Source organism: Geospiza fortis, unplaced genomic scaffold, assembly GCF_000277835.1.
Source record: "Geospiza fortis unplaced genomic scaffold, GeoFor_1.0 scaffold381, whole genome shotgun sequence".
NCBI classification, from domain to species: domain Eukaryota; kingdom Metazoa; phylum Chordata; class Aves; order Passeriformes; family Thraupidae; genus Geospiza; species Geospiza fortis.
The window spans coordinates 2,907,205-2,934,574 of record NW_005054348.1 but is presented as its reverse complement, the minus strand read 5'-3'; the positions used below and the strand labels follow the sequence as shown (position 1 = coordinate 2,934,574).

General features: G+C 41.5%; 1 protein-coding gene across 1 annotated transcript in view; it reads right to left on the bottom strand.

Moving 5' to 3' along the window:
* Positions 1-3,717: 3,717 nt before the first annotated feature.
* The window catches only part of PCNX2 (pecanex 2), a 146,648-nt gene continuing 122,995 nt past the window's right edge, over positions 3,718-27,370 (bottom strand). The window contains exons 27-34 of the mRNA XM_031058762.1: positions 26,289-26,522; positions 24,143-24,246; positions 16,768-16,912; positions 15,542-15,772; positions 14,952-15,226; positions 13,778-13,965; positions 7,788-8,236; positions 3,718-5,310 (exon numbers count right to left, since the gene is read on the bottom strand). Of these exons, the coding sequence (XP_030914622.1) occupies positions 5,137-5,310; positions 7,788-8,236; positions 13,778-13,965; positions 14,952-15,226; positions 15,542-15,772; positions 16,768-16,912; positions 24,143-24,246; positions 26,289-26,522 (1,800 nt within the window). The 3' untranslated portion in view covers positions 3,718-5,136. The remainder of the gene's footprint in view (positions 5,311-7,787; positions 8,237-13,777; positions 13,966-14,951; positions 15,227-15,541; positions 15,773-16,767; positions 16,913-24,142; positions 24,247-26,288; positions 26,523-27,370) is intronic.

Here is a 27,370-nt window from a genome sequence, read left to right as displayed (position 1 = left end):
TCAGCAGGAGCATGTAGATGACTTAATAGTCATGTCTGGCCTTTAAATCTCTGATGGTCCTGAAGATACAATTTGCCTGTTTCAAATAAACATAGAGGGAGTGAAAAAGTTGTATTTCCAACTGCATGTAAGTTTTTATGACAACCTCTGCTTACTTTAGAGGTAAAATTTTATTGTCTGGTCTTGGCACTAGTAAAATACTTTGAAGGACTTGAGAGCACTGTAACAGCAAGTGGAGCATTCAGAATTCCCCTGATGGGCTGATGTTATTAATAGCACACATTTGGTGAAAAGCACCTCTGATGTACCAGCTAGATTCCAGATGACAACATTAGTGCACCTGCAGGTTTTAATTGGTGCAAAAAAGGGGTGAATGTGAGGTACCAATTACTGTCTCAAAGCCTGAGAATCAAGGACATTTTTGGCACAAGTCTTGTAATTCCAGCATAAAATTGCACACAGCATGGAATAAACAGGGCCTGCATTATTTATCATGCATTGGGCAATTTTTGACTTGTAAAACTGAGTGAGAGAGGTGAATATTTGATACTGGACCTACTGCAAAGTTAATTATAAGTAATATGTCTGTGTTGCAGATTTAAGGATGTACAAGCACTAGGGAAATATGGTAATTAAGTAGCAGCTCCTAATCCCCAGGGAGTAATCTAAATATGGCAATAATTGGGTATTTTAAAAAAAATGCATTGAAAAGAAGATGATTATCACATGCTGGAGAATCTCGCTGGTATTTCTAATCTTCTATAATGAGCTGCACAAAATTCAGGTAATCTTTAACTTAAATTTTCCAGTAAGAGAAGAGCCATCAGTTGGTGGGCTGGAGGCAAATGCAGATGACATTTCTTGCCTTATTCTAATAAGCAGTTTTTATAAAAATATGTGAACGACATCACAGAGTGTCCTAAGAACTTAATAGTGCCAGAGTGTCATTCATAGATATTATCTAGTCATCATGTCAAGGGAAAAAGATTCACACTGGTAAGTCCTTTTCACTGAGATTTGTTTTCAGTGAAGTGAGTACGAAGATTTGGGAATGGGGTGAGACTTTGCAACAAGAACTTCAGTTCCTCACAGAGAAGTTGCATGACACTGCAAAATGGAGGGAACAGCCAGCACCTCTGGTTTTTATTTTTGGATGAACAGCAGTGTACTTTGCAGACTATGTCCATCACAGGTTCCTACTTGCTTGCCGTGGTGGGAAAAAGCTGGGCTGAAGGTCAGGCTGGGGCTTGCCAGTGTTCCTGGTGGATGTGAGCAGTTCAGCACCCTGTGCTTGGCTTTAGTAAAAAGTTACTGGAAGTCTTTTTGCCAGATCTTCAGGCCATCTTTCACCATTACGAGTGTAGCAACTGGCTCTTCCTATATGATGTAAACAAGAGTCTGTTTGGGAAAGGAAATTTTAGGAAAACAAAATATGAGGAAGGTGAGTATCCCGTGCTTAGTGTGAAGGCTGAAGTATTGTGCTTATGTTTGTTTTACCATATACTCATTATCCTCCCTCCTGTAACCTGTTGTATTGTTTGTGTTCCTCTCTCGTTGCTGAGGCAGAGTGAATAAAATGACTCTTAGTGTTCCTTTCAGCAGTGATGTTATCTGAGGTTAAGCTGGGGGGAGGCAGAAAAGGCCTCCATCTCTTCATCCCTTCTGACTTGTCTATGAAAGAACTGCATGTACAAATAGTCTTGTGGATTGAGCACTAGATTTCCTTGAAGGATGCATTCAGCTTGCTTACAAGATGGGAACATCACTATTTTCATGTTGTAGAAACAAAAACATTCTGGACTGGCTGAGTGAGGTGAGTGGCCTCTGCAACCCTGGAAAAACCAAGCATAGTACCTGATGCAAAAAACCCTGATGGAACTCTGGTAAAAAGTCCTTACATGGTGGTAGCAGCATCCTTCCTGCATCACAGCTGTAGCAAGAGATGAGATATGTAGGCAAACTGTTAAGCCTGAGCAACTTTAGGGCCAAGTTTTAACAGTATTCAGCATTGTGAAACCCATCAGCAGGGTCACAGATGACATAAAAGCAATGAAAATTGCATTTGCTTTTCATTTAAAGGCTGAAACCTGCTCCAAAAATGGTGTATTCCATCTTGCAAGTCTGAGGCACCTTGTGTGTGAGGTTAAGTATCAAGCTGTTTCTCAGGAGCAAAGGTGTCACTCAAAGCATTCATGTGCATGTAGGCACTGGTGCTGAGGACTTTGGTGCCTTTTGGTGTTATGCAGGGCTGTTTGGAGCAGCTTATTGTTCAAATTAGGCTTTGTGTAAAGGTTAGGTTCCTATTTATTAGCTTGGTGTGCATCAGAGCCCCTAAATGCACTTTCTGTCCCAAGCAGAGTTCACTGGGTGCATCTCTACCTCATGCAAAAATGGGGGAGTTTAGGATGTGTTTAATCAATACAACCTCATGCCTAGTTGCAGATTTCATTTTTAGCCATTATGTCAGTTTATTCTGTGGGACTGTCTCATATTTAAAACTGATGCATATAGCAGTAGTCTTATTACTATAACAGCAGACTATCTCCAAAAATACGGAGAAACATAATATGGGAGAGTTTGTGCTCATTTTTATTCTTTTTTCCTATGTTATGCTTGCTTGTTAGTGGTCAGTCTTAGGTTTTTTCAACCCACTATGCTACAATAGCAACTTTAAGGCAAAATAAAAACTATATAAGACATGGCTACAAAAAAGGAACTGATTTTTGAATCTTACCTTGACATTTTGCCATGCTTGCTCACTGTGACTCCACGAAGGCATTAGAACCTGCCCTTTCTGACAGCCACCCTGTGCAGCAGGAGTCTGGACTTCATGGCCTAACTGCTGTGCCCAAGGAGTTATGCTCCAAGGGATAGTGGGAAGTCAGGAACTGTGAGGCAGCTGCATTATTTTAGGATGCAGTACCAGAGGCTGTGGAGATGGTGGAGTCTTGCAGAAGATGTGATGCTGGGGGAAGGTGCTGTCACTGGGCCTCAATCCATGCTAAGCAAATACAGTGGTTGCTGCTGAAAGAATTTGTGCAGTCATTCTCCAATCTGGTTTAGTACACTTGAGTTGGATACACAGAATAATTTAGGTTGATTGGGACCACTAGAATTACTTATTTTTGATGGAAATTGATTCAAACTTAAAGATGTGAAAATTGGAGGCTTAAGTGATGCTAGGTGAATATGGAAAAGTTCTTGGTGCTTTCCAGAGCCACCTGTTTGCCCTGCTTCCATGCAGGAAGACAAAGCTGTGATGTTTTATCCTGTGGACTGCCATGCAAAAGCCCCCAGAGCAGAACTGGGGCTGGTGGCTGTTAGTAGGACCCTACCTCTATAACCTCCATCCATCATTTGTAATGAAGCACCTCATGAACAGTGTGGTGGGACAAGAGCCATCATCAGCCAGAATTGGTTAGAAGGGAGCAGCTGAATTCAATTTCCTCTTCCACATCTCACCTGGATGCTAGTGGAGACATTAGTAGGGCCTGAACTGCACTGACGACCATGTGTCTAGAGGGCTGTATATGAATACTCTGCTTTTGTCTTTGTGAACATGAGCAGAATTTTTTCTAGATTGTGCTAAGCTTTATTAATCAACTCATCAAGATCTGAAGTGAAGTAAAAAAGAATGGGTTTCTTAATTTTGTAAGGCAGAAAGCAAGCGAGAACAATTGCAAACAGAAGACCCAGAAACAGCTGCCACACAAAACATACTTGGATCATTTTATTTTCACTCAGTCTTACTTAGTTCTACTGCTCAGATCTGAAGTGTGGCACAGTAGGAAGCTCAGAATGCAACTGAGTATTGCCTAACAGTAATGAGACTTAGCTACAGCATCTCTTGTTAAATCTTGTTAATTGGGACAAGACAGCCTGGCTGCACATCATTGTGTTGAGATTTAGAAACACTCTATGGTAGTTATAGTAAAGAGGAACAGCAAGACACTGATAGCTGCAATTTTTTTTAATTGAAAAAAAACCACGCGCATATTTGTTTAGACTGTAGTAGAGGAAGGATTTGTTGTAGCCTTTTAGGTTTCAAAGTAGTCATGCATTCTTGGAAATTGGTGTTTCTCAAACCTTGTGAAGGCATGGCCTCCCTTTTTGTATCATCTGTCTTTATTGGCAGCAGCTCAGTTTTCTCTGGGGGAGGGAAATCAGAAGGCTTTGTAATTACTGGCTACAAGTGTTTATGGACAGTGAGCTGTGTCCAGCAATTAAAGGTATTTAGCTGTTCCCTTCCTAGCACAAACACTTCCAGACAGTAATTACAGCCTGCTTTGCACTTTTCTGTCCTTGAGGAGGATTCCCCATGGCCCTTTTGGGACTCCTAAGGGTACTGTTGCTTAGAATTTGAGAAACACTGCTGTAAACCAAACAGGAGCACGAGATAATACCTAATTTATGCAAAGCTGCTTTGCAAATAAGGTGCACCATATGCTCTGAAGACTTTCCATGCACTGGATACTTTCTCTTCTTACACTTTTTTTAATTGGTGTAGCGTGGCTCGTTCACACAGTATTTCAGTATGGCTGCATGCAGTATATCAGTCTGAGATGCTGTGTTGCTATTCAGCATTAGCACCTGCATAACACGTCAAAGAAAAATGAGATTTGCTGTTGGAAAAAAAAAATCCGATTTAGCTCTAATGTTACAGGACACTGTACTGTCCTTTTATGTGTTCATTGCTTCTGTTCTTAGTTGCCTCTTGCTATATGTTATATACCAAATTTCAGTTAGTTTGCATGCAATCAGCTGTTTAGTTATGGCAGGAAAGAGATGTCTTTTGTGTGCTTTTCACTGAGTTGTATTATTTCCTACTGTATTCGTTTGTGATTCTAACCATTCCAGGGGAAGGAACGTTAAACAGGTTGTATTCATTGTTCTAGGATTTACAAGAACCTGAGATGAAGTGGCACTGTGTGTTTTTTAGGATATTTTCCAACCCTACCCATGCCAAGGCCATTAGCTGAAGACCATCTGCCCTGTAATATTCTTGTGTGGAAGTTAGAAAAATAAACATTTGAAGGTTGCTTATTACATTGGAAAGAACCTAAACCCATGTGCAGCTTCCTGACCTAACTGTATTTAATGCTAAGAAGCACGTGGCCCTTGTGCCACGAATGCTCCTCACTGCTCCTCCGACAGGCTCTGCTGGGAAGCAGTGTCTTCCAGGGCCATATCTTCTTGGCTGGCCCTCCTGCACTCCACATTCCGACTCAGGAACAGCGCATGGGCTGGACCCGCCTCCCGCTGGGCTCTTGGCTCTGTAGTATCTGTTGCTTCACAGGTCTCAGTGACTTGCTGGAAAGTAAGAAAGAAAAAGTCAACTAGTTTAGGAAATTTCTAAGTAACACTTCAGCTATTTTTTGAAGTGACGGGTGAAAAAAGTTTAAAAATTGACGTAGGGATGTCATTCTATGAAACTCCATGGGATTCTTAACATGCATTATTCACAAGGGAGTTCTGAAGAGGTACTTGTCACACTTTGTGTAACGCATAAATTTGGAAGGAAAAGCAGACCAGGAGCTGGAGGTTTAGTACCACAGATGTACATGTAGAGAGAACTGTAAAAGAATTTGGATTGAAAAGGACTTCTGGAGGTCATCCAGTCCAAACTCCTGCTTCAACAGGGCTGACTTCTAAGTTGTTAAATCGGGTTGCTCTGGAGCTTGCTTTATACACCAAATTTTAAATCCAACTTACAAAGGAATCTTTTCATCAAAACTGGAATGCAATTATCAGTCTGCAAACGTTAAGCACAGTGCCGCCCCACTGTAAGGAGTCCATTAGGATAAAAGCATTCCAGAACTTTGCTGTGTGAACATTGAAATGAAACGCTTCCTCTTTACTGCTTTCAATCAAACGGGCACCTGGACTCCGAGCACTTTGGCCAGGATTCACCTCATCTAAATGTCACCATGTGGTCTTGCTGTGTCATTTAGGCTACCAATGGTTGGCAGAGAGATACAAGTCCCCCAGGGGAGAATTTCCGCCTAATAGCTCCAAGGATGAAGGGGATCGAGGCTTCTTCTCTGAAAACAGAAGCCTCAACAACAACCTACTGAGATCGTGCCCAAATTTTAGATAGTTTAAAGTTTGACAAGGTGAATCCTACCATTAGTACTCAGTATCACAGACTGGCTGAGTTCTTCCAAATTAGGCCATAAACTCCTGAGAGTTGGAATTGTGCCTTCTCATTGAATATATTCAGCTGTATGTGTAGAAATAGTAACAAAGCAGGATTGGACCCAGGTGAGTAACATTCAGCTGACTCCTGTTGAAGTTCATGGTGAAACTCTAGGGAACTGTACCACACATGGTATTTTTGGGTTGACAGCAAAATACACATAGGCCAAGGAGCTTTTCACACTTGAGGTTTGGAGAACTCTTTGGAAACTAGGGAAGTTATACACAGTTCAGGAGCACAGTAACAGAAAAGTGCTTGGGACTTATACCTGCAGTCTTCCCCTGTCACGAGTTTGGTTTCCATTTTGATAGGCCAAATGCAGAAATCTGCCTAATTATGTTGTCTAATTGCAGTCACCCTTTATTTCTACTCCATCTTCTCGTGTTTCTGCTTTCTGGTGCTGAGGTCAATTTTCAAAATTCAGGGCAGCAATGGATAGCAACCAAAGTTAAATAAATACACTTAAATAAACAATAAAACAGTAACTCTACAACATGAATTGAATTTTTTATGGACGATAGGAATAAACTGTGAATATTTTGGGAAGAAGGCTGTAAGTTTTTTGTGTGTAGTGTTTTGCTCTTAGAAAATTCTTAATCACAGGGCATACCGGTTTCCTTTGGTAAATATTTCATACAGGATTCCTTTGACTAACAAGGTTTCAGGTCTTAGATTGAATTTCTGGTCAGAGAGAGGGATGGAACAAGTGCACTATTCAGGGGAAACCATTCCTTTTCTGACAGATAAAATAATTTTAAGTCCTGCTGATGCCTTAAGTTTTAGCTTTCCTATTTCTGAGATTCTGTGCTGCCTAGGTGTGTAGCTCTGAGCTTCATATTAAGTGCTAGTAAGTTCTCTTCACAGATAGACAAAACAATCCTCTTCCAGCTTGAGACCAAGGACAACTGTTACAAGCTTCAAGCCCAAAAAGTGGGGAACTGAAGAGAGCAGATAGGGAGGATGGGGCTTCATAACCCAAAGCTGTAATTGGACAATTAACCCCAATACGCAAATGGATCAAAAACTTATAAAGGTGTGAAGCCTTGTGACCAGTCATCCATTTTGAATCCATTTTGGATTCATCTTCAGTGTAGCCCTGGCCAGGCTCTTGTATTGGCCAAAGTGTATCCTTTAAGGCCTTTTAATAAATACCTACTTTATTCTTTTAACTCTTATCTAGTCTCTGTTCTAGGTCAGCCTCTCAAGGCATCACTGTATAACACTTAAAGCAGGCAAGGAAGGAGCTATTTAGACTGCTGCGACAGTACTCATCACCTGGGCTGCAGAAACTGCAGACATAAGTCCCTGTTTTGAGTGAAAGGAAAAGCAACTCTGCCCCAGTTTGCAATTTCAGGTGTATGCACAACAGTCCCCCCCCCATCAGTTACTCACAAACAATCTCACAGACACACTAGTAATAAAGAGTCTCATTGTGATGCAGCAAAATCCCCCCAAAATACCAAAATCCCAACACTGATTTGGAAAAACCTGTTCTCTGACCACTGAGAAAGAAGAAAGAGGACAGTTAAGAACCAGACAGGGAGCAGAGCGGGACTCCCACTCAGCAGTGCTGTTTCAGCCTCAGCCTTACCCGAGCTGCCTGGCTTGCTGCTCTGGCAGACGGCCCCATGGCAATGTTCATGCTGCTGGAGGACTGTGTGTCGCTCGTGTTGCCTCCGTCTGCAGCCGAGAGCCCAGAAATCACCAAAGCACTTGAAAAACTTCTCTTGCCAAACAGCAGGCTGAGAGTTGAGCTGGTGGAGGAGGCCAGGCTGGACCTGAGCATTGCTGCAGCCCGGTCCTGCACAGTCAGCTGGCCAGCAACAGGAACAGCAGGGGACTGAGAAAACACAGATGTTGCAGAGTTGTGGAATGATAGCTGACTACTAGAAAGCCTTTGGGCAATTTCGTGGGCAGATGTAGACGTTTGGATGAAAGGCTGCCGGCTTTCTACAATTGGTCCAGAGTGACTTGAAGCAGGGGGCCTTTGGTTTAAAGCGGTGTGTGCCTGGACAGACTGACTCCTGGGTTTTCTCCTGCCTTCAAAAGAAAGATTAATATATTTAAGTAAGTGGCATTCTGATGAACTCCATGCTATTGACAGTGTCCCATGTGTACATATTACTGTTGGCATATTACCACTGGTTTTTATTAGCGTAAGGACTCCAAGAACAGCAAAAGTAACAAACGCCTAAACCTATGAATCTTTCTGTGTTTTCCACTACAGGTGTTCTAAGTTTTGGTCAAAATAGTTCTAGAGGTTGTGCACTGAGTCAGAAGACAGGGAAATGAGAAGAGACCCCAAGCAAAGCACTCTAATCACAGGCTCACAGCTGTTCTGCTACGTGCAGTTTAATCAGCTCAGTGAATGACTGAGCATAGCGTTGCTCTAACTCTGCTCCCCTTTGACAACCACACTAATGGAATGTTGAATATCCACCTTATATTGGCTTGGTATAATTAAATGCAACAATAAAACAAAAAATCTCTATGTTAAAACAGTGGCACATTTAAAAGAATTATTCCTGCATATGAGGAGAGAGAATTTGAAAATTCAGCCAAGTGGAAGAATACAGCATTCAAGCCACAAGACAGTTTTTAAGACTAACAGTAAACTCTGAGTTCCAAGAGAGACGTTTGCAATATACCACAGACGTGTAAAAATGTGAGTGCTTTTAGGTAGGATACACTATTAGAGGTCTGAATGAGACCCACGTAAGACTCTTGTCCCTTTCTGGGAAGCATCTCAATGCAGCCACCACTAGATACAGGACGTAGATTAGATAAGCTATTCTTATGCCTAGACAAATCCATCCTGTACAAATACATCCCCATATTTAACATTTATACCAACACCTTCTGTCATTCAAGCAAACAATTTCTGTATTTCTTATGCTTGTGTATTTGAATAGCCATAGAATGAAAAATCAATCATAAAATCTGGTGGCCAGTGAACCCACCAGAGGCCAGCTTGTGCATGGGTTGGTGTGTGCCACAGGCCCCAGCAGAGTTCACTGTTTCTGTAGACAGGCCCTAACCCGGGCACACACAGCAAATACCCAGTCACAAAAGTGCCTGCTTGGTTTTTTTTGCTCTCCAGGAAACTCCAAACATTAACACAAGCTGGCATTTTGGTTTCCTAGCTGTAGCTGTAGGGTGGGGAGTGGATGCCAGGAAATCTGTTGAGAGCCATCAACACAGAAACAAGTTTTTCTGGCAGGCATTTCCAGGCTGTTGGTAATTTTTTTTTCTTTTTGCTTTGGTTTTCCCCAATACCTGAATTCTTCCAAATACTGAAATTTTGTTGGCATAAAGGAATATAAATCTCACACTATCTTCTAAAACCGTGACTGCTGAATTCATGCAGGTTCCAGCAATTCAGAATTTCATATCCAAGCCATTTACATCATATAGCTGAAACATGATGTTTTACATCCACAGGTCAGCTTTTCAGAGGCTGGCATCATTATCCCCATTTTTCAAATGCTGAAGCAAAGAGAATTTAGGTAACTTGGCACAGAGTCAGATGAGCAGAGCTGGGCTACAACCTAACTGGAGCTCACTAAAACCTAGTTGGTTTGGCAAGTGTTGGACACTTTCACACCTCATTTACAATGTATCTTTAGCTCTACTTATATATTTCAAATAATAAAAAAAATTTTCCTAAGTAATAAGAGCCCCAATATCTCTGCTGGAGAATGATGGGACAGACACACATGGCTCTTGGAAGCTCCTGGACAACTCTCTCAGGCACAGGATGTGATTCTTGAGGTGGTCCTTGCAGAGCCAGGAGTTAGACCTTAATGGTCCTTGTAGGTCCCCTCCAACTCAGGATATTGTGTGATTCCATGGCCCCTGCACTGCTCTGCCCGTGTCCTCTGTCCTTCATGTGCGGTGAGGGGCGCCAGGCTGCACGTGCATTTGGCCTCCACAGGGATTCAGGCTCTTCAAACCCTGGGGTTCGGCTCAAGTGCTTTGGTTTCTACATCTGATGGTTATTTCAAAAGGTTGCCTTTCTTAAATAAAAGGAAAGGACTGGATTTAAGAACAGAGGGGCTGTGGTGTGTTACTGTGCACCGTGGCTAACGTGGCCAAACATCTGTGATTTAAATTGGGAAGCTGACCCCTGTCCAAAAGTATTCTATATTCATCCCAAATGCAGTGGTTGGAGCATTGGGCAGGAGACCACCCGCACCTACACCTAAAAAACTCCATCCCTGAAAACACTCAGAAAAACAAAGGCTGTTCTATAAACTGCATCATGAAAGAAGGAAACTTTGGGGGAGAACCCCAAATGTTTCCAGTGCTCCTGATTTTGGTTGCACTTTTATATAGGGCTTTCATTGCATTTTGCAGTTTTGCAGACTCAGTGGTACCAGGCTGCAAAACACAGTATGAAATAGGAAGAAGTTAAATGCACTTGATGCACAGATTATGAATCTAGAAGGCATTGCTACGATTATCTAGTCTGCTGTCCTATATAGCATGGGCCATAGGATTTCCCAGAATTAATTCCTGTGTAGTTTTATTAATTGTTACTGTCATTTTTAAAAATGCATCCAGCATCTCCAGTCACAGAGAATCCACATTAACCCTTAGTCTTGTTTCACTATTTATTTACTCTCTTAATATTAAAATGTGTTATTGATTTCAAATCTGAATTTGTTTAGTTTTGTTACATCCAAGTCTGCTGAGACCAGTGGTCTTTGGTCACCTTCCGTTGCCCAGGTAAACACTTACAGACTATGATCAAGGCATCTCCTACAATACCAATTGCTGGAAAGCACTTTATCTTTCAATACAGGATGTATTCCCCAGAATTTTGATCATTTTTTGGCTCTTTGAAGTGCTTCCAAACTAAAAATGTCCTTAAATTAGGGCACTAGGGCACCACTGTATGTGGCAGGACAACAATATTATGATTTTTAACAGGCATAGATAAGTTCTTTTCCAATGCTGTGGTATGGCCTCGATGTCCTGAAGATCGAACAGAGCTTGTTTTTTAACCAGCTCCCTTAAAACCCTTCTTGAATGAGTCATTTGGCTTTGCTCAATTAAGCATATAGCTTTGATAGCCACTCTTTCATGTTCTTTGTAGCTGTTAGGATAGAAGGAACTGTTTCATGATCGGATCATAGAAATACATTATCTATGTTTCTTCCCAAAATAAACCAGACATTTATTTTCTCATTTCTACATACTGCATATTGGCAACTCTGCCTTTCTATATAGTGACAGATCAAGACCAGTGGTAGGATTTCTGTTGCTTCTACTCTTTAAAAATAAACAGCCATAAGCTCACTTCCATCTTTTTGTCTCTAATGGCCCTAGCCAAAAAATTCTTCTTGTTTCATTCTCTACAGTATCTGAGAAGTGAATATGGATTTCCATTTGCTACCATTTCCTTGGATTTGTTGTGCATGTCTTAACAAAAGCCAGATTGCTTTTCTTATCTAACAGTGACTTTGTCTCTTGATTATGTTTTTCTGGGCATCCAATCAATATGTTCTTTTAAACAACTCACAATTAACTTACTTTATTGTATGGTATGCTCAGGATCATTATATCACAATTAAGCTCGCTACTGTGATTACTGTTGTGTCAAGTTATGAGTATGCACATGGGGATTCCTCTAACACTAGACACAATTAAAAGCTGCAGTTATTTTATTCTTGCAATGTCATTTATATTCAGGGCAAGATTTCTTCGAGTCCTGCCCATTGTCTTTAATGATAGGTCAAAATGATCTAACAGGAAACAAGCAAGTGTCAAACTCCTCAAGTTCTCTGCTTTAATTTATACAATAATGCTACAAACTTGTTGAAATGTAGAGTTGATTTGGTTTACATTACAAGTCCTGATCCCACAGTGGTAGATCATACAGTCACCCACTGGCAAACTCAGAATCTTAGAATGGTTTGGGTTGGAAGGGACCTTAGAGCTTGTCTTGTTCCAACCTCTCTGTTGTGGGCAGGGACACCTATTACGCGATTAGGTTGCTCAAAGCCCTAACCCAGCCTTGCATAACTGCAGGAATGGGGCATCTACAATTTCTCTGGGCAACATGACCCAGTGCCTCACTGCCCTCACAGTACAGATTTTTTTCCCAATATCCAATTAAACCCCTAAACCCTCTTTCAGCTTGAAGCCATTCCCCCTTGTTCACTCCATGTTCCTGTAAAAAGTCAGTTTCCATCTTGTGAACTCTCTTCAGGTACTGGAAAGTCACAATTAGGTCACCCCAAAGCCTTCTCTTCTCTAGGTTGTACAAACCCAATTCTCTTTGCCTTTCCTCACATGTGATCATCTTAGTATCCCTTCCCTGGACCTGCTCCAACGAGTTTATGTCCTTCCTGTGCTGGCACCCCAGAGCTGATGCAGCCCTGCAGGTGGGCTCTCACCAGAGCAGAGCACAGCACAGCAGAGCAGAGGGACAGAATTCTGTCCTTGGCCCTGCTGCCCACGCTGCTTTGGATGCAGCCCAGGACATGTTTGGCTCTCTGGGCTGGGGGGTACCCATGGCTGGGTCAGGGCCAGCCTCTCAGCCACCAGCACCCCCAGGTCCTTCTCACAGGGCTGCTCTCCATCTGTTCATCCCCAGCCTGTGTTGATACCAGAGATTCCCCTGACCCAAGTGCAGCACCCTGCACTGTTAAACTGCATGAGATTCCCCTGGGCCCACTTCTTGAGGTTGTGCAGGTCCCTCTGGATGGCATCCCATCCTTCAGCTGTGTCAACTGCACCTCTCAGCTCAATGTCATCTGCATGTTTGATGAGGGTGCACTTGATCCCTTTGTCTATGTTATCAATGAAGATATTAAATAACAGCGGTCCCAGTATGGACCCCTGAGGGAGATCACTTGTCACTGATTCCATCAGGACTCTAGACCATTGACCACTACCTTCTGTGACTGTCCAAACAATTGCTTATCCTTATCCTTATTACAAACATACACTTCCAATGTAAAGGCCACTAGTTCCACCTTGCGAATATGACTGAAGCACTTTTGAATCTGTAATTTGAGAAGGGCTCAGCTGTTAGTTGACAGAATGATTGGCAACATTTAATTTTCTCTTGGTAACTGCTATATAGACATAAGAAGCTATTTTCCGTTTGTTTGTTCTCCACATGCACTGATGAGCAGCCAAACCAATTCCTCAAATAAATTGCCACAGTCCTTTCAAGCTAATTAAGATTTTTGCATGCTTTCTTTCTGCTGTTCCAGCCAACAATAAGCAGAGGTTCACCGTGGTACAGGCTCCCTGCATGGCATATGTACACTCCCTCCCATCTGCATTTCTCATTCTGGCATTCTTAGTGGCACCTGCTAGGCCAAAAATTACTCATAATGGACTTTGACAGTGGAACCTTTGGTGAATCACTTTTGTGTTACACCCTCCCAGTAAATACCTGGAACAATATCGGGAAGCCATCTCCTACATGTTCTTGGTCATTAGGAGAGACAAACTGCACTCTCTAAAATTACTTTTCCACTGGATTTGAGGACTCCCCAAAGGCATCTGCCCATGTGACCCCCAAGAAGAAGACTCCAGAGAAAGGCAAATAAATTGTGCAAATACCTGCCCGCTGGTGGACCTCTTGAGATGAAGTTTGCAGCTGAGGGGTTCCATCCCTGGTGGGCTGTGAGCTACTGCTCTGGCTGGAATTCCCTGTGGAATTGTTGCTAGATGAAGACCCCCCTGCACTATCCACCTCTTCAACATTGCCTCTCTCATGGTGAGCTGCTGCATGGCAGTCCTTCCGCATTCTGTTTGCAGGAACACAGACAGGGTCAGCCTCTTGTTGCACATGAAAATTTGTGTCACCACTGTTAGGTGCCCTCAAAGAGTGTTCTCTCTCACACCACTGCAGGTCTTCTGACATTTTATGCGATGGCAAAGATAAGCTTTCTTGGAACAAAATTGTATATGACACAAGCCAATTGTCTCTGTTTATTGGCTTTGGAATCCTGAAATACCTTAGGGATCTTTATCTAATGTTACAGTGGTCTCCCAAGATTAACTTCTACATGAGGTAACCAAGTAGCCAAGAGGAATGGACTGGAGAGAGCTCAGAGGGATGGGCTGCACGGTGGGAAACTAGCATGTTAAGCCATTAGATATATAATATTGACATTTTAACACAGATCTTGGTACGCGAGCTGGCTCCCATCGTGTCTCCATGGTGCCCTGCCTTTCCTCAGCTACAGTGGCAGGGAATGAGGCAAGGGAGCTATTGCTGTGTGAAAAGTGCAAGTAGGAATGGGAGATGCAGTGTCAGGTACTGATCATGCACAGCTAAGGGAAGTCAGGCAGTTTTGGTGAATAGCAAGTACATTTTTAGGTGTGCTTTGGTCAAGAACAATAACTTGGGGGTGGATATCTAACTGCCCATGCTTCGGAGCATAACTCACCAAAATCCACCAGCAGATTTACTCATGGTCAGAGTTACAGAAAAGATACCCTTATTTAGATGGCATAAACAGTAAAATTCCGTGGAATGAGGGAAGGAAGTGTCTGTAGTGCAGTGTGATTTGAATGACTCTTGTTGAACATGCAGAAAGCTTTGTCACGAATGAGTTAATGGATTTTCTTTCTGTTCTATTTGCAGCACTATTTTGTTATATTCTGAGTTACTTGCAATTAATTTTTTTACTCATAGATAACAATACAGAATTACTCTCTTTTAACAGAAAATACAATGAAACTGAGACTGCAAGGTCTCTTATCAGCATAGCCAAAATTTAACACCTACCTTAACCACTTGGATTTGAACCACTTCTTAATGTTGTCCAAACTGACAGGTCCCCCCCAAATGTTCCTCAGTTGGCTGTGTGTCCCAAGGTACGAGGTGGTTAAGGGGGAAACATACATTGGATATCCCAGTGGCTGATCACATGAAGAATTAATTAAGTTCCGCAACACCTGTTTATTGTTCTGGATGCTTCCTCTCTCCGGGTTACGATTGCGTAAGAAAATCAGTTCCTGCTGCTGGCCAGCCCAAAGCCCTCTGACACATTCCTTGTTGACCTGCAGATGGGTTAAAACATGCAGATCATGCAAAAACATTTGCTACTCAAGGTGCAGAACTACAGGATCTAAGTAGAACAGCAGTGGCTGAGTGTGCACACACGTCATGATGTCTTTGCACCAACAGCTTTTTATGAACTTTTGCAGACACAAACGTGGGTGGCAAAATGGAAGTCAACTGAAGAGAGCTCTTTTGGCCTCCAGTCCCTACTTTAAAAACCACTATTAACTTCTCCTTTCGACCACGTTACTCAGAAATAGTGCTAGTTACCATAGCCCTAAATTACTGCAGTATTAGAAAGATGACATATGTACCTTGATCACCTTGAAGCTCAGGTAGCTTTTGTGGAGCATGATAACTTTATATTCATCTGCTCCTTCATCTACCACGTGTCTGAGGGTCAGCAGCTCCTCCCGGTTGGACAGGACTGCGCTGCGCCAGGCTGGGTCCCCTTCATGACAAATGACAACCTTCTCTTCAAAGGATTGGATGGCTTCGTACAAAACTGCTGGGTCCTCATACTCATCTGGGCACGTGAACTGGTCCTGCTCGTACAGGAAAAAGTATTGAACAGGTCAGGTACATTCATGAAAACACAAAAACTATTGACAGTAAACAAAATACTGGCTCCCAAACAGTTGCCAGCTGGCCCCCTCCAAGTGACTTGACACTTGCTAAAGAGTGTCTTTTGGGAGGTTCATGTAACAGTGATATAGAAAGGTACAATTTCAGTTTTATTGTAACCTGTTCTGATTCCATGACTACACTGCACAAAGACACTTGGAGAATACCAGTTTATCCTTTTTCTTTTTAAATGGAGTGTGAAACTATGGGAGGCAGAGCTTTTGGGTAAGTTGGAGAGAGATATCACCTAGGACAGTCCACAGTTCTTGTGGAAATTCTTATTTTTATTCACAAAACAACACCAACAATAGCACAGACTGGGAATCCATCAGCAAATACCACAATACTGAAATTTCACCCAGCAGCACCACGGCCAGCAATAACATCATAAAATTATTGTGTCAAAGAAGCAGATATAAATTCACAGCAGTTCAGTAACATCCAGAACAATTATAAATATCACTAATGATAAAAGCATATGATACTAAATCATAATGTGCCAGAGCAGGAACAAAATCAACACCAAGGTATACAGAGCCTGACCTGAAATTGGCAGTGAAATCAGCATGATCAATGTATTTCTCTTCAGTCTAGAAACCACCATTATAGTATCCACACAAGTAAAATATGACAAGATTTTCTGCTTTCTTTTGATGAAAAATGCAGGGTCAAGCTCTGCAAAGTGGTTTCAAATGGCAGCTAGGGGGGTTCAGAAAAGAATATCAAGTGAATGCAAAATAAATAAATGCCAAACTCTTCCATCTTGGTGAAGGATGTTTCTTAGAATAAGGTGGCAAGTACTCAATTTCCCTTTTTTTTCTCCTTTGGACAGTTGCTAAGGTATTTTCCTGCATTTTCCTAAGAAAACAGACACAATAGTAAATGTTACAAATAAATACATAAATAAATTCTCTACCTGGTGCAGCTTCAGAGACATTCGGATTGCTGGGGCAACAACCTTGTGCAGCAGATCCATGTCAGCAAAGACCCACTCATCTTTGGCTGCTATCCGGAAGTCTCCTTTAAACAGAGCATGGAGCCCATAAAGAAAAGAGTCCAGGCTGTAAGAGAAAGGCAGCAGTCACTCCCAGAAGCCATTCCCATCTCTCCAAGGCAGATCTGTCAGTCACCAGCCTCCTGCTGACCTGTGCAGTGGCTGGTGACCCTCCGGCCCAGCGTGAGTGCCTGTGGTGGATATAAAGCAGGGGTCACATCACGTTTCTCTGACAAAAAACCATTCCTTGGGAGAGGCAGTTTTCCTTCTGTAAATGACTGGCCATGAGATGAATGGCATGAAGGATGCCCTCAGGATGGGTGACTGAGTCACAAGGTGCCTCAGGGCACTGCTTCTCTCCAATTGTGCCAAAGGGACCAGGTCAGAGTGCCAGCTGCACTCCCTGTGCAGCCAGCAGAAGCTGCTTCCTTATTTGAAAGTTTAGTGACCAGTCCTGTTAGCACTTCTCCTTGTAAATGAAAAACAGTAATAGAAAAAAATGCTTTCAGGAAGACCTTTCTCACTACATTCAAACCTAAATGTGAACATTAAAGCAGATGTACTGAGAATACTAAATTTCAGAACTGTTCAGCAAACCAGGTGAGAGCAGGAATCAACCAACAGGTGCTTCCTACTCAAACAATGAGCCCTAAAGCAAATACACACTGGGTTTCTTTTTTGTAATGTAGGAAACTAGATGTAGGCAGTTCTGCCTGGCCTTGCATGATGGCTTACCTGGAACTGAGATACAAGCACAAGGTAAAAGCTACAAAATCAGGTAGCTGTTAGAAGATGGCTGTGCAAGGGCTTTGTGAAGGGAAACCATCAGCCTTCAGCTCTGATCTGCACCCTGAATTACACGACTCCCATGCCACTGTCACTTGTATAATGCTTGCAGGTTAAGGTTACTGCTGTGCCAATGTTGCTCTGAAGAAGTGACCTCAAAACTGAGGAAAACAGAACCATCTATTAAAAACAGGCATATCTTACAAACCCACAGGATATGGTTTCATCTACCTGCTGAGATTTCACTCACTCTTACAACAGTTGATTGTAAAGACTCTGGGGAGAAGCTGTATTAAGATGTTAGTAGTTTTCATTACTGCTCAGCCTTTCTCTAGAGGACACAATCTTTCCACATAATTGAGCTTTCTTAATTATTTTATAAAAAAGAAAAATATTTTTAATATATTCTCTTCTCAGAGAGAGGAAGAAGAGACTGGAAGAATGCCTGGCCAGCTTCAGCTGAAAGGCATTCTAATTTTGCTCTTGGTGGCTAGCATGTCTTAGAAATTAAAGTGGAAATACATATGTTGTTACCAGAGAAACAACTGGATACTGATTTTTTCCATGAAAGCATCATGTAATACAAATCAATTAAGCAGTGGGACCAAAACTAGCCTGAAAGGCAGGGCTGCTGTCACTGGTGGGAACATAAGGAGTATAGAGAAACTTTTATGAATTCTTAACTGATTTGCATTTATTAGTACTAAGTTGTGTATTAAAACATGCCTGTGTGAGACAGGCACACTCTGATCTTCAAAACATTCAAGCACTGATTTCAGTGGGAGTTATTATGTGTCCTTAAGGACTGAGTCCTGGTCCCCACTGACCTTCAATCCCTCATCCCCACAGTTCAGAGAATGATAATATACTCAAACCCTGCTTAACAGTTAGGAAAGCCCTAGGATGAGCCAGCTGTGAGGGTGGGGGAGAATGGTGAGTGCAGCCAGCATGGTGAAATGTGACTATTGCCCCCTTTGAAAAAGCTACATGTCAGGAAGGCTCCTTTCACTTGCCCACCCACCAGAAAACATCAGCATACACAGCTGAATCCTTGCCTGGAAAAAAAACCTTCTGTAGTTAAATATTCTTCCCAGGATGAAATTTTAAAAGTTACCTAGAACTCTGCATCTAATGATGATCTGTAGTATAGTTTCTCCCCACATAACACCCCCTGTATTTGCTCTGAAGAGTTGGCTGGGACGAAGGGAGGAGTAGGCAGGAGAGAGAACTGGTTTTTACATCTTGGGAGGCTCTCAGAATCAAATCTGAACACCAGAGCAGACACAGAGCTTGCATCCACATCGAAGTGCCTTACAGGCATCAGCACCAGCCAAACAGGCTGCTGTGAAGAGGAGGATGTGCTGAAGGCATGGCCAGGACTAGGACAGCCATGCAAACTGCAGCCCAGCATCAGCAGTGGGAGTGGGGGGAAGCACATACAGCTCTCTCTGGGCTGAGGGGAGGCTCATCCATTTGTCATCCCTCTGCACAATAAGTTCTCTAACTCAGGGGATTTTTAAGAACAAACATGACTGCTACAAGGAGCAAATCAGTGGTGGCAGTAGTTGTGAGAGGCTGAGAGTCAATTAGTTTATGAATTGTATTTTCCACCAGAGCGGTCCGGAGGAGATTGCCGTATTCACAAAACCATGGGCATCTTTTATTCTCCTGACAATTGTAATGAGGCTTTTGGGTACATTCTGCCTATAATGTGACACTATCTCAAGCCATTACTTCTGTAACATGCAGCCTCCTTAATCCATATAAGATACAGCTCTCGTTATTCTTCCCATTGTTATGCTCTCTCCTGAAGACACTAATGAGATTATTAGGAAGCTGTAAAAGTCAACCACTTTGATCTCAGGCCTGACTCTCAACCACTTTGATCTCAGGCCTCACTCAAGGTTGTTGCTGTTTTCTTGGCCCACTTTTAACATACCTCAATTAGTAATCTGCTGTAGTTACAGGCTGGTTCAAAATATTTTAAAAACAAGTTAAGGTAAAATTACATGTCAAAGAAACAACGTTAATCTGTAAGAGACATAACTACGGTATCTGGCAACATTTCCAACCCTCTGAGCTAACAACCTGAAAAGCTGCTGTCACAACTGCAAGCTATCTTAGACCAAGGCTGGTAGGTGCGTGGGAACCGTCAGCCCCTTGAAGGTGCAGAAAAGAGGGGATTAAGTAGCACCACCAACACCAGAGGGAGGGCAACAGTGCCAAAGCAAATACTCCCTCCTACTGCACTCCTCATGCTGCTCCGACAGCTGAAACTAAAAGCATTTAGTGCCAGCCTGAAAGCGGTATGGATGCAGACTAATGAGCTGTGTGGATTTTGCATCTGCAGACCTTCTCCAGTGTTAACTGTAAATTTATTTAAGGAATAAAGGGACAGGCATGTCTGTGAGCTAGTAATGACCTAGAATGTCATAGTTCACCTGAAATATTTTCAGTGGTAGCCCTTCTAATTGGATATTTTAGATGACAGTGATTGTAAGCTAAGAGTCACTTTTCTGCCCTGCTCAGCTCTGGCAGACATCAAGCTGCACTGTCTGCTTGAACTCCCACCAGCAGTGCAGCACCAGAGCAGCCCTGTGGTGCCATGGCTCTGTGTCTTCCCCTTCCCCCAGATCCTGGCAGTGCAGTGGGGTGACCAGGTGGGAAGGGGCAAGTGGGGCCAGCTTCTTCCCTGGGTTTCCAAGTGAGCAGCAGCTCCTCCAGGCAGAGGCATTCCTTGGAATGACCCTTTCTCCAAACTGAGCTTGGGGGACCTGAGCAGCCAATCTTGGTAGTGTTGGAAGTTTCTGATAAGAGATGCTTTATCAAGACATTTTTGTATTTTTCCAAATTTGAATTTTTTACTAAATATTTCTTTACTAGTAGCTTTAGTGGCTGAATGGAATTATTATGTAATTTTTTAACAAATACACAACTAAACATATCACCCACATTTGAATAAATTAATGGTAATGTCATGTCATTCTTCAAATTGCATTTTGTGCAGGATGCCTCCTAATGACAGTTTAAAAGAGCAAGTGATTTGCATTGCAATGTTCTGCCTCCTTAATGAATGCACTTATTATGTAATCTAGTGTTAATGTTAGGTTTCTACTGACATTTACATGAACAGGTACAGTGAATAATTATTTACATACATTATATCAGAGCATTTAAAATCTTGGTTTACACAGTGACATTTGCTGATTAATAGATTAGACAAAATCATGTGTAAATGAGTGCAAATTGATAGCTTGCATACACAATGTAAACTTGACTCTCAACTCCGTAGTCCACAGTAACATCACCTTTGCTCCACTGCACAGCAGTTGGATGACTGTCACTCCTCCAAGACACAGCAAGGACTAGATTTAGTCCAGAGAAAGTTTCCTACTACCTGCATAGTCACCTTTGAGAACAAAACATGAACTGCAGAGCACCCCAGATTCTTGGCTGGTTTGCTTCCTCTGACCATCTGAAATGCTTCATGCAGTGAGAAGAGTGCAATGCCTACCTGGCTCTTACATCTCAAACTCATCCCTAAAGCTCTAGGAATGCTGTACACAAGATGCTCCACAGAGAGAATTAATAGAAAGTCCTGAGATGATGTTCAAGGTAAATTCTCAGGGCTTACCAGAGTAATCTAAATCTGTATTTTTGTAATCCAGCATTTGAGTGTGACAAAACGTGTTAGGAGCTCTGACAAAATGAGCCACATCCCAACAGCCAGAGTTATGGAATAGCCTGGGTCAGAAGGGACCTTAAAGATCATCTAGTTCCAACCTCATACAGGTGGTACATCTCCCTCTCATGCACACTTTTGCCTGCTCTGACCTGAGAAAACTAAAAACCCTTTTCAGCACCACTAGGTCCCCAAAATATCATGGCACCTTTTCAAAGAAAAGAATTGTGAAGCATCATTCAAGGAAATGTTCCTCTGGCTCCTGAGGACCTTAAGTACCTCTGCCCCATGTGACTGAATGCAGACCTGCAGCACTCAGAACTGGGGGCAAGGACCAGCAGAACACTGGAGATTGCCCTTGGTGAGAGCTGCTGAGCTCTGCCAAACACAGAGGGAGGAGTGCCTGAAGAGAATTCTCATGGCATGTCCTTCTGGCCTCAGCAGCATTGCACACAGTCTCCTTCCCCTGGCATGCTTCCTGTATAAAGGTATTCCTATTGGAGTCTCACTGACTGACTGACTGCTAATTTGTGTTTAAACAAGTTGTGCAGATCTGTCTGAAGCAATGAACACTGTAAGCAGGGTGCCCTTCATGCTCAAGTGAATGTATTTGGGATAATTCTGTTGATAAAGGTCTTGATGTCGGGGGGGTAGGGTATCCACCTCCCTACTCAGTTAATAATTTCTGCTAAATTGGTTTAGTCAGTTAAGATAGGTATGTTCTGAAAGACAAGAAGAAATATATTTTACCAAGCTAAAGTCAAATTTTGTAGCTGCAGCAATTTATAACTTCAACTGTGCTACTCAGATTCCTTTTCTGTTTCTCCAGATCCTTCTGACAGTGGAAATGCATTAAAGGTAATTTAGCCAGGTGGGGAAGTGACACAGTTTTTCCACAGTGAAACTTTTCCAGGGAAAGCTTTTGTGAAGTAGCATTGGAAAGGATACCAACAGAAGCTTCCACTTAGTGCCTTTCATGTCACAAAATACATTTTAAAAATACAATGACTTGATACTGCCCTGGAGCACTTGCTTAATAAAAAGAAAACCAGGGCTTAATTGAAGATTATATAGAACAGATTAAAAAAAAGGGACAGAGCTATGCACCTCAGATGACTACCCCAGTTTTTGCCTTTCTGCAGACCTTCCCTCCCAAAGAAAAGTATTTTTAAATATGGAGAGTCCACTTATCAAAAGAGAGGAAGTAATCCAGTTCATTGGTATTTGTCAGAATTTGAAAAGACATGGTATAGCTGACTCCTGAAATTATTATTAAAATCTTTACAGAACACTATACAAATAATTATCCTCAATATTCATACTTTCCATGTTACGCTTTGGAAAGTCTCTGATAATATTATCCCTTTGTATTAGCTACTAACCATGTAAGCCAGTACAAATAGGGGACATTGTTATTGTATCTGTACGAGAGCCAAAGCATTGTAATGAAGATTTTAAGATCCAGTGGAAAGTATGTGCAATGTGATGACAGTTTTAGAAACCTTTTGTGTTATTTTCAGATGAATTTCTAATATCGCTGTGACCTATCTATTGCAGGCACAGATCAAAAATCACTTTAATCTTTTATCAAACAAATATCATAAATGCACATAAACTTTCCCATCATGTCCTCAAACTCTAAAAAAAAAAAACAGGACAATTTAAAAAATACCAATGACTTACCTAACATCACACTAACTTGAGTGAATAGAAATGAAAGGAGAAGAAATGCAGCCCAGAAGAAAACTACTACAGCAGCACAACAAGAAATAAGCCACGTGAGCCACAAACATTTTGCATGGAAGACATAAAGCAAAATGTTATAAATGTCTCAACAGATAACAAAGCTAGAATGAATATTTAAATAGACTGCTTTAACAAAATGCATTCAAAATCACACATGCTGTCTCTGTTTGCTTGTTAGTAAGAAAAATCCTCTCTAAGGAGCATGTTGATAGAGGTCTAGGTAGCTTTGCTCACCAGTCTGTGCCAACACAGCAAGGTCACTTAGAAGCTGTATTTATTCAGCTTCTCCATTGTTACTAAATCCCTGTGCACAGAGAGGGTTCAAATAAACCTAATAAACCCCTAAAATTATGTGGGAAGTTAAACTCCATTAAAATAATCATTATTCCATTAATGAAATGCCTCATCTATAGCACAGCGTAAATTATACTGTGTAAAACCCAAACAACTCAGAACTCCCAGTGAAAATGGAAGAATCCCTAATGAAAATATAAGATGAAGAGCATATTTAGAAACAATCTCAATTGAAGCATATTTTAATTAACCAGATTTCCTAGGAAGAAGTATTTAGAATGAATGAACAAATGAGATAGGTAGACTGAGAAGAGACAAAGCTGCAGCCTCAGGAGATGAGAGGTTCTCCCTTCCTTAGTTGCCAGAATGAAATGGCACAACGAACAGGAATACACCCCTGAGGAATACAGAGGAGAACCCTTATACATTTATTATTATTTAGCTAACTACAACTCAGATGACAGCAGTTTCTTTCTCTTCTGTAGATTTCTTCCTTCTACTGGAAGGCCACAGGAAGGACAGCATTCCAGTAGCCAGGCATGAGTGAACACAAGCAATAACCATTGGTACCCATTCTTTCAATCAAAAATTCTGCTTTGCCCTCCAAAATAAAGACTGGATTAGTTATTTAGCCAACCACAAAGAAAAAGATGACCAGGAATGACAGAAAACATTTTATGAAGGAATGAGATTTTTCCTTGATCTAATCTTCTCTTGAGATCCCACATCATGAAAAAAGACAAACGGGTCTTTGTTTTAACATGAGGAAAAAGGGATTCCTAAGATTACCTGATGGCCATATTGTGAGATGCAGTTCCCAAAGCTCTCCGACCCAGTATACACAAGGCAAAGGAAAGTGTCACGAGAGGAGAATCCTCATCGCTGTCCAGGTGCTACAAAGTTTGGAGATTAGCATGTTACTCTAAAGTGCAAACATCACATTTAAAAGCACCACAAATAGTGACATTTGTAACATTTGCATGTACAAAACATTCTTTGCAATTAAATAGATCAAGAAGGAAGACCATCACCATCAGAGGATTTCTGCAAAATGCAAGCTTGTTTTGCCCACTGGCTGGAAACAGAACCTTTCATTCTCAGATAGTGAGATCCCAAGAGCTTTGGTGGTGGTGATGTTTTATTGTGGGGTTTTTGTTTGTTTCCACTCCTCCCAGATCTGACGTTCTAAACTGGAGGAGGTTCCTTGTTGTTGGGAGACACTGCAATTGGAGACAGCCAAAACCCTTTTCATGGACCACAGTTCCTATGAAACCTTACCACAGATTTCAGAAGTACAATATCTTTGGAAAAGTTGAGAGGCACACACTTTCAGTGAATAACAGTATCTGTCTAAATGGTTGATGACACTGACTGTCCATTTTAACAAGCACTCAGAATACTGCTTTTATGTTTACTAGCTCAGGAGAAGTCTTTTAATGAAATTTTCACAAAGAAAACTTTGCTACCAAGCAGGAGGAAAAAACTGGAACAACCCCTCATGCATGTTAATCTTCAGGAAGATACATATTATTATTTCAGTCCATGTAATGAGTGATTTCTTAGAGCTTTCTTTGATTCTAAAACTGAAGCCAATTATAATGGAGAATGTAGCTCCTTCTATAAAATATATTGATTTTCTGAGTTATGTGTACAGTGAACTTGTTTTTTTTTATCCCACCTCCTACATGAACTTTTGAAGTCTAACTTACTTGTTTCGAGTCTATTGACATCCCTAAATCTATAACTGAATTGGAAAATCTAAGGTAGAGCACAAGTGGAAAGGCATCAATTAGCAGCAGCTTCCCCCACAGAGTGTAATTCTTTGTGCACCAGAACTTGGGAGCTGAGACATGGAGATGAGAAAAAAAAGAAGTGAAGTATTCCTAGTAGGAGGAGATGGTGTTTTGGAAATGTCTCAGAAGACAATTCAATGAAAACATTATCAATATAATGATATGCAGGGGAACTGGTGGAATGGTACTCAGCATCAGAGACATGAGAAGGAACCAAAGTGGAGCAGAAATATTTGGTGATGTTTCAAGAAAGATTCAGTGATGTCACACCAGCTAAGGTCAGCAATGGGATGTGCATTCTGTGACCCTGAGTTGAAAAATGCACAAATACAGCACATTGTGGCCAGGAAAGACACTTCTCCACTTTTGCCACTATCAGCAATAATCAGAAAATTAGATGGAGACAATATGCTTGTTTGAAACTGTACTCTCCCTCTGGGCTATTCTGAGTATTCCATGGAAGTACAGTAGCGCATTTCTGACAAACAACTGCTGACCATCAGTAATCTCAGTGGCTCAGAGCATGCAAATGCACAGCTGCACATCTGCCCTTGACCTTCTAGAGCTGCAGTGGCTGCACACGTTTCTGTGGTGTGGTTCATGTTAGAGTCACGAGCTGTCAGAGGTGACCTGTGCCAGCAGGGAGTGTGCCATGCACTCCCCTCCCTGCCATCCTGCAACTGTACACAAATAAAAGCAAATTTCTGAAAGGGATACACAGACATCACAGACATTTGGCAAATGTACCAATCACTGCCAACACTGAAGGAACTGCAATGCTCTGATGACATGGTCTGAATGGAGCCTGCTCTAGCAGTACTTCTGTGAGCACTTGATACATCTGTGCTTTCTAGAGATGACAAAATTAACATTGTTGGAAATTTGCATAGTAAAGAACTGGTTCTGTATTCAAAGACTGAATACAGTCTTTGACCTTTAGATCAAGATTTTGTGCACGGGTACTTCACAAAATATTTTTCCATTCCACAAAACCTGTTTTCCTTTTACATTAAAGCTAAAAGCTTATACGAAATAAATTTTATTCTACTAATCCTGAGCAAGTAGAAGAGTAGCCATGCACCATTTCACTCATATCCCAAGAACTAATACCACTAAAAAAAAGAAAAAAAATTGACACATACCTCCACCCTTTTCCTGGCACAGAACTGAATCCAGTCCAGATAAACACTGCAGAAGCTAGCTCTTGTTATTCCCTGGAGACACGGAACATAATCTTCGTCTATGTTAACATTAAACATTGCAAGGTCTCGCTCAATATAATGCCACTTTGCATAAGGCTGCAGTATCTTTTGGATGGATTCATCTTTTATCCACTCCTGGATTTTGGGAGAACTTGCTGTAAAGTATATTATACTCTGTTGACAAAATGTGCAAATGTTAGTCATTCTGAACTCTGATTAAAGCAGACATATTTTACACAGAAGAGAATAAGCCAACTAGGACCCTATTAAGAATTGTAATAGTATATCTATTTCGTACATTTTACTGCTTAGCATCATTATTGCTTCACAAAGTGTTCAAGTTAAAAACAGGACAATAATTGATATTGACAGCAGACAACAGAAAAAAACCTAGTATTTTTAATATCCTTCTGCCTTCCATAAAAATCCATACAATGACAGGAATAAAGAGTTCCAGCAGTCAAACATGTCAGTATTAGTGGGGTTCTCGAGTCTATGACTGAGAAGGTGATATCAATAATAGCTTAGGCATGTTTTGAAAAAACAGTAGTAGAGACAGTCCCATCCTCAAAATAGGGAACGTGTTTTCCCTCAGCAGACTTATTGTTTTCTGGGGATGGTGCTTTCCTAATTCTTTATTAGCCACAAGGTGAGACATGACTGATGTGTACAACATCACGTCTTTTATTTGTCAATGCAGCAGGTAAAGAATAATAATTTTTTTTTTTACATGTTGGGTTGAAAAGCTGATAACTGATATAACTGAGTTTGCTTTTAAAGCATCGAAGGGGGAGAAGCATTCAGCAGGGGCTCTTTAACCAAATACATAAATGTTAGAAAGCAGCAACACCCGTATCTCATTTTTGTGCCCGAGTTTCTAAGCTTTTCTAACCACTCTGTCTGGACACATTAAAATAATAATAAATAAAAAAGCAATAAAAAAATTCCATACAAACACAACTTAGAGCATATTTTCAAAAGAATATGAAACTTAAGAAGTTCCAGTGTGTTCTATCAGCAGG